General features: G+C 37.7%; 1 protein-coding gene across 1 annotated transcript; it reads left to right on the top strand.

The window, feature by feature from the left end:
- Positions 1–2,501: 2,501 nt before the first annotated feature.
- On the top strand, positions 2,502–5,285 carry LOC135172393 (uncharacterized). The gene is made up of 5 exons (XM_064138486.1): positions 2,502–2,615; positions 3,322–3,495; positions 3,603–3,797; positions 4,041–4,483; positions 4,715–5,285. The coding sequence occupies exons 2-5, from the start codon at positions 3,465–3,467 to the stop codon at positions 5,063–5,065; spliced, it is 1,020 nt and encodes a 339-aa protein (XP_063994556.1). The 5' UTR covers positions 2,502–2,615; positions 3,322–3,464; the 3' UTR covers positions 5,066–5,285.
- The last annotated feature ends 2,900 nt before the right edge of the window (positions 5,286–8,185 follow it).

The following is an 8,185-nucleotide window of genomic DNA, read 5'->3' as shown; positions in this document are numbered from 1 at the left end:
ATCCAAATTACACTACCAAACCCTTTGCTGCCGCGATTTATTGTGGGGATGGGAAACCATTATCAGCCACAGAATTCATGACTGATTTTGTTGAAGAGGCCAATGAACTCCAAGAAAATGGTTTGCGCATTGATGACAAGGTTTTTGAGGTGAAAATTGTAGCAATAGTGGCTGATTCGCCAGCTCGAGCATTCATTTGCTGCCACAAAGCTCCTGGAGCCTTCTATGCCTGTGGAAGGTGTTTCACCAAGGGCATTACAGTAGGTTGTGGAAGACGAGGAAAACGCATATATCCAGTGACCAATGCAAATTTACGCACTAAAGTATCCTACGAGACGCGAGTTCAACCAGAACATCATTATGAAGGTTCTGTGTCCCCGCTGCTCTCTTTGGATAGATTCGATCTGACAAAACAAGTGCCATTAGATTTAATGCATTTATTCTATTCTGGTAATATGAAATGGCTGCTGGATAAATGGCTAACGAGAAGTTCAGCCCAGAGGATCAAATTAGCTGATGTTCGTCGGCTTGATGGTATTATGAGGTCATTAAAAGCCGATATCCCTATTGAATTTCAAAGGAAAGAATTTGATGTGAATAATATCTCAAGATGGAAAGCATCACAATTCAAGTTTTTCCTTAATTATTGTGGTATCGTCGTGTTACAAGATTTCTTACCGAAACCTTTACGTTGTCATTTCTCATTATTTGTCTTTGCTAGCAGAATTTTAAACAGTAAGGAATTCGTTAAGGATTTGAGTGAATATGCTGGATCTCTGCTAAAAATTTGTTTCGAGACGTTACCTGATGTTTATAATGATGAAGGGGCTCAAGTTCTCAGTTGGCATAGTATCATCCACGTTGCTAATGATGCCCAATACTTTAAAATTCCTCTGAATGAGCTCTCAGCGTTTTGGGGAGAGAGTTACATTGGTTTATTTAAAAAACTCGTTCATTCTTCGATAAAACCACTCACACAAATTATCAACAGACTAACTGAGATGGAGTCTGGAGGAACCATGGTAATTAATCAGAAACACATACTGAGTGATTGGGTTATCGCGAGAAAGCCTACAACGATGATAATTGATGGGGAAATTCATTTAACATCAAATATGATCAACATCAATGGTCTAACCTTGACGACAAGTCATCCAAATAACGTGGTACTCCTAGATATTGAGAAAGTTTTCGTAATTTCACAAATTCTCGTTAAATCAGGAAAATCCAAAATTTGTGATGATCTTACTGGTATATATATTTTCGGACACCAGGAAAGTAGTAGGGAAGAGGCGTTTAGTTATCCAGACTTTTCCAGTCGAGTAGGAATATTCTACATTAAGTCCTGGGCAGCTGAAATGACATGTAAGAAGGCACACAAAATTAAACACAAATGTGCTTTATTAAATGTAACTGGACGACAATACGCCATATCCCTCCTCCACTAGAAAATAACGTAAAAATTGTTCGCATTGTGAAATGCAGTTTTTTTTTGGTAAGAGGGTATATGAATGAGGGTATATGTTTTAGTTGAACTCGTGATTAAAATTGTGGAAGAAACAAACAATTTTATGTTTTAAATCAACAATCGACATGAAAATCCGATCATCGAGGTCGTTAGAAAATTTCAATAGTGGAGTCGTTACATGCAAGTGGGACATAAATCGGTTAGATCTGGCGTCCGTGTACATAACCTTTCATAATTGCTCGTATCATCCGTTTATCGGGCTTTTTGTCTCAAATTCGGATTTCACCAACTAAGTTGACGGTAAATTACAAGAAGTGAGAATTTAATGTGAATTAAATGTGTGTTAAGTGTTTGACAGATATTTGTGATATAATCGTTTTGAAGGAATAGTGGCGCTAAAAAAGAAGCATCAGTGGGGTGATGACAAAAAACCGTTCAAAACACATGGAAATAGAAACGCAATTTTTTCTGTTAAATAATAAGCTATATGCATCATTCTGCAAAGTTATCAGTTTATATGAAACTACTCGAAAACACCAGGTTCAATTGTACGAATCGTGATTTTTTTTCATAACCTAAAATGTCGGAAACCTCACATCCATCTCGCGATCCAAAAAATCTCAGCGAACCATTCGCAGTCATCGAATTTCTCGAGAAAAACGAAAAAGGGCTACCATGCATTGATTTGGTGCCGAAAAAATGGTTTAATAGTGCAGAAGAAGACACCTGTAAATTCCCACCGACAACTGAATATCATCTACTTGACGACTACTTGGAAAAATTGCACTCGCCCAAGGACTCTTGGCAAAGTTATCCATTTTGCTTCATCACCGGAGCAGGTACAAAAATTGAAATGACTCCACTTATAACTTGATGAATTGCTCGATGGGTTCATTTCAATATTAAAGGATCATATGTTGATTGTGTTCAGCTGATTTGGATCAGGGTCGCAGAAGATTAAAAAAGGCCCAAGTAACTCTCAACTGTGAGACAACCGATGGTGAAAATGATCGAAAGGGGGGGAGGTCCGAAACTTCCTCGAAAGCAAAAATTTCAGCAAAACCCTTAACTGCATCAAAGTCTCAACTAAACAACATCTTTAGTACTAAAATCCCGATTCCACCTAGAAATCAAACTCCAAAGTCTGGTAAGTCCTGTTAATATGAAGTAAAAGTCAATTATCAACAATTATAACCACTCTTAACCCCAATTATTCATCCCCAATTTATTCAACTCTCGTATTTAACATCAAAAGACCCATCGTTCCCTAAATTGGGAATTAGATTGACCGAATTTTTGAAATCTTTTACAAAATAAATATTAATTATGTATCTGTGCAGTCATTACATGTGTATTTGTCTCGAAACATCGTTTTAAGAGAGAATCGCATTGAATGATTTTATAAGAAAATTTTTATTATGTTGTGGTCGAAAAATATTAGGTTATTTTTTTTTATTGCAATTCTTTACTCATCAAAAAATTGAGTCGCTAACAGAAATCACTACGTGCGAACAAGATAAAGTGGAAAATTTATGATTTACACTTGATATGATTGTTTATACATAAAAGCATTGGAATGTTGAGGGGACGAGAAACGTTCCATTTTTCCCCACCATCTCTTATGTAGGAAAGCATTATAATTCTGTTGTGAAGAGGTAAATCAAAGTGAACATCTACGGAAAATGGTAAAATTTTGATAGAAACCTTTTTTGTAGGAGCGATAGGTTCTACAAAAAAAATATTTTTTCAAATGCATGCATTCTTTCCCCACTTTGAAATAGCTATAAAAAACAAAGGCTGGAGACAACTTACGTTGTGTTACTACTTCACTACAAACTTGTAAAATTTCGTAGGTATACAAGCAAAACCAAAGACAAGATTTCAAAGCATTTACCAGAGTGGATCTGACTCTGAAGACGAAAATCATGATTGTCTTATAGCTAATCCTGAGGAGATTCGAGCCTCAAAGGCTCAAAATAATTCTGGCTTTTTGCAAATGTCGAGTAAATCGCGATCTGTACCAACAGGTAATAAATCAATTTTGAGGTAATATGGGACTGTAGCACGTAATTCTAAGTTCGTGTTAATTAAATGATCCGGTCAGGGATAAATCATCATTTTCAATAATTTCCAGGTGCATGTTTATCATTTAAACAGCGGTCAAGGAAGAATATTACTTTGCTTAAAGACGTCGAAACTGATGAATCTGAGAGCAATGATTCCTCCGATGGAATTCTGCAGTCACCTACAAAATCGATGGACTCAGCGAGAAATACAAGAAAAGAACTTCATTTGACACCTCCTTCACCACTAGTCCATAACGCTTCAGGTAAAATCGGCTCGGATATTCCATGACCAATCATCGGCCAAGTTCCTCCCGCATGAAAAAATTTATATTTATAAATATTTGAAAATGGTCCAATTTATATTTTGAACATTCTTTACAAAATTCGGAACTTATATAGAATTAGATTATATTATATATTTTTGGTGGGGGCTTGGGTAGTTTTTTTTTCATCTGATGCTGCTACCCATCAATTTATATCGTTTGGTCCTCCTTTAATTTCATAAGGTAACCGAAAAAGGCGTGCATCGTCTACTACACGCGCTGAAGACGGATTGAATTCGATTGTGAGCCCAGGAACTCCAAAAACTTCACGATCAATGATGGTACCCCCTGCTAAGATGCCAAAAATGCTGGGACCACAAAACCAGTTGTCATCTAGTCATTATGCTGATAATGAACGTCGAATCCTGAACTCCCTTCGAGATTACTTTGATCAGCAATTAGATGAAAAGCTCGAAAATTTAAGACGCAGGATGGCTTACGATTTAAAGCAGTCTATGAATGAGCTCAAGACCACAATCATTGGCACTAATCTAGCCCCAGCTTCTGGTCCTAGCTTGCTTGAAATACAGAAGCAGATGTCTACGCCACTACTATTTGAAATGGATGATAAGTTCCAGGAATACGAAGCGATATTGACAACGGACCCAAATCTCGTAGAAACACTGGTAATATATCTGAAATTGATCGTTTTTCTTCTTTTTTATGTAAAATCAATAAATTGGGCGGTGACACATGCACTGGGTTCGTTTTCTGGTGATGAAAAAATCTTTCATCACCGGGACTCAAGTCTACGTCACTGGAACGCTTTGGTTATAGAACCAACCCGCTGGCGATGAGCCCAAAGATGTCTTCTCATGTTCATAAATTCAAAAAAATTTCCCTTCTTTTATTTTTAGCGATTATTCATGAGAGTTTTGATAAGCAATAAAAAAGAGATGAAAATATGTGTTTCCACTATCCTATCTGCGGTTCTGAGGAAGACAGTGTCACTGCACTATTCTGGTTACGGAAAGGAAGCTGGCGGAAAGAAAAAGAAAAATTTTTATAACACTACAGTATGCAAAGTACTGATTGATGTGATAATTGAGGTAATAGGATCCAGCACTGATGAGAAGAAGATAATGTCAGAAGTAAGTACTTGGTTGTCACGTTCTGGCGATCGAGAGGGTGGGCGTAAGGAACGACAACGCGGGTCAAGTCATCATAACGAGAATAATTCAGTTTGTTCCTTTGATACCAATCGATAATACTTCATTTTTCCGGGATAAATGGAATTGTAAAATCACTGTGTTAATATGACTCCATTAGTTCATTTTCGTAATTGTATTAGTTGTGATATTCTTGATAAAAGGTACGATTAATAGGAAAAGTTTATATTATCAATATATTTTTATCGCGAGGCGTTTCATTGGGCAGAATATATATTAATATATGAATATTGTTTAGTATTCGGCTGTCATTGAAGTATTAATTATATTTATTATATTTCTCCTGGCGAGGTCGGAAATCCAGAAGATGGAAATAACAATTGGAAAATGTGATGTATCTTAGCATAATAAAGTATTTTCTATGTCATTTCCTCATAAGTTAGATCACGGGAATATCACACGTGAGTGGGTTCAGGGATTAAATATTATGTCCAAAAGTTTAAAGGGAAAAATAATAAGTGGATTTTTAATTTTTAAGAAAAATTCTAATGAAAGTAATTTCAGCCATTGAGAGCTGTTTTCAGTATTTGGTGATTCAAGTCAAATAATATTTATAAGGTTGAAGTTTCACAATCGGACTGCGTCCATATTCCCCAAAGATTTCAAATTTAAGGGTTGAAATTAATTAGTTATATGTAATCCTATCCAAGACTTTTTTATATTTCTAAGTTTGTTTGAAAGAGTGAATATAATAAGCAATATTATATAGAACTAGCACACAATCAATGCAACTAAATATCATTCTGTGTTCCGGAGTTGCAGATGGAGAAGACATTATTGTAAAAAAAGGACGTCTTTCCGAGATGAAAAAATAATTCTTATCAGGATAATTCGTATCAGCAATTGTCTATGGATATAAGAATTAATTCTTATCATCCATAGCGGAATAAATTATCCATAATATTGCTATTATAATGACTGTTTTCATGCTTGAATTGAAGCACGATAATTTATCAATTCTAAACTACTAATTTAAAAAATAACATTGGTGCGTTATTTTGTTGGATATTTTGTTAATACAATCTTCGAATTCTGAAGACTGACTGCTAATATTATTAGATTGTAAGAGAGAGTTTATTAAGACTTAATATGGTATGTCGTATTAAATTTCGGATTCAAATGATCTACGTAGATTATTTATTTTAAAAGCGGATGAAAATAATCCACAAAAGATTTTTCTACAATTTATACCTGCAATCATTTTTTTGAGTTTTCATATTCTGTTCGCGGAAAAATCTCATAGTTGTGATTATCTTTCATGAAAATTGGAGATACAAACACTGCATATCTTTAACTGTTCAACCAAAATCGGATGAAAACATGTACTATGTCGATAGGAGGAAAAAAGTTTTTGATTGGCTGAGTTTTTTTGTCAATAGATTTAATAAATTTAAATATAAGTTTTGTCACATAATAAAACTGTTTTCTGTATAATGTTGAAGGTAATAAATACATGTCTGCTTATCAGATATACCGTTCATATATTTATTGGTGATTCTGAACCCAATACAGGCAACGGTTGGAGCCTGGCCACAGCTCTGGTCGTAAATCTGGGCCAATTTCGGGCCGAATGGTCAGCCCAGAATGCGGCCAAAGTTCGGCAATAGGTCTGGGCCAATTTCGGGCCGAATGGTAAGCCCAGAGTGCGGCCAAAGTTCGGCAACAGGCCTGGGCCAATTTCGGGCCGAATGGTAAGCCCAGAGTGCGGCCAAAGTACGGCGACCGAAGTCTGGCCAAAGTTCGGTCCCAGGCCTGGCCCCGTGTTATCATCCCAGGGTCTAGCCAAGTTCGGCGCGAGTTTGGCTGGAGCCCGGGTGCCGAGCTACGGCAGCTCGGCGGCCGTGCTTGTACCAAGGTTGGCCCATTCGTTTTTTCCTACCTGGGATAGAAATTTTGCGGTAGCCGCACGGGTGTGGCATGTGATCGCATGTCGGTTGGACGTTTAACACGTACAGCCAACACTGGGGCAGAGAGAGAGAGAGAGAGAGAGAGAGAGAGAGAGAGAGAGAGAGAGAGAGAGAGAGAGAGAGAGAGAGAGAGAGAGAGTCGGTGGTGTGGGTTCAAAGCAGAGGAGGGAGTTCTCTGGAACACAAGCCATCGTTTTCAACTATATACGATACGACGTCGTGGCCAAGTTGTATGCCAACACAATGACGCTATAATGACTAATGATCATATCATTTAATTAACATCGTACCTAACTAGACTGGCTTCATTAGCTTGGAAAGCACCCGTATACCTCTAGACGCTGTATAACGCCTCCCCTTCCCCTCCCTTCCAGGCCCCACCAGCCCCCTCAGCCCCCGCTCCACTCGCTGTCGCCCCTCGCAAAACCATACGCTTATTATGTATCCATCGTACCGTCGATTGTCTCTATACTCGTGTTAAAGCCTTGGGTATTATATGACCAACATGGTTACACTCAGCCCAGTATGACCCGCTTCTGCTCGTAGACCATACCCTAATACTAAATCACCTTCATTTTCGTATGTAGTTAGGATCGGTGAGTATGGGACTCACGAGGCGCGTTAAATTCCGTAGTCCATCGTTGACGAACACGAGAGTTCTGAATAATCGGTGGGGAGGGGGGTGAAATAGGGGTGACGGGGGATTTGAGAATTTAGGGGGAATGGAGAGAAAGCGGGGAAAAAATAGCGACAAAAGGAACCACTGGGGGTGCGAATTTTTTTTTCTTGACCTACAAAATATTTTCACTTGATCTCGAGGGGTAAAATTCTTATGTGTGTGTGAATTTAATTATGATAATAATAGAAATAAAATTCCTCAGGCCAATGAAAATTGAAAGTCACTTCTATCCTTCACGTCTCGATGATTCGATGATTCGATAATTCGTCACGGGCTCGCGATTTGACAGGGTAAATCAAATGTACCAAATCGCTCCGTTAATGATATCCGCAATTGAAACGCAAAAAAAAAATTTGATCGAACAATAAAAATAGGAGCGACTAGCGAGGTTATCAGCGATCTCTGTTCAACTGTAATGCATATCCTCGTCAAGGTCATGAGGCGGTAATTTTAGTTTCTCGTTCTGGATCATTCACGGTTGGATATTTCATGCTGAATTAAATGTAAATAAATGGCTCACTGTGGCCCCCACATCAGTCCCTTCTATTTCCGGATATTCAAGTGATTTTTATC

This window comes from Diachasmimorpha longicaudata, unplaced genomic scaffold (assembly GCF_034640455.1).
Source record: "Diachasmimorpha longicaudata isolate KC_UGA_2023 unplaced genomic scaffold, iyDiaLong2 ctg00000279.1, whole genome shotgun sequence".
Classification (NCBI taxonomy): domain Eukaryota; kingdom Metazoa; phylum Arthropoda; class Insecta; order Hymenoptera; family Braconidae; genus Diachasmimorpha; species Diachasmimorpha longicaudata.
The sequence above is the reverse complement of the archived record's forward strand: the minus strand, read 5'-3'. Positions and strand labels throughout refer to the sequence as shown.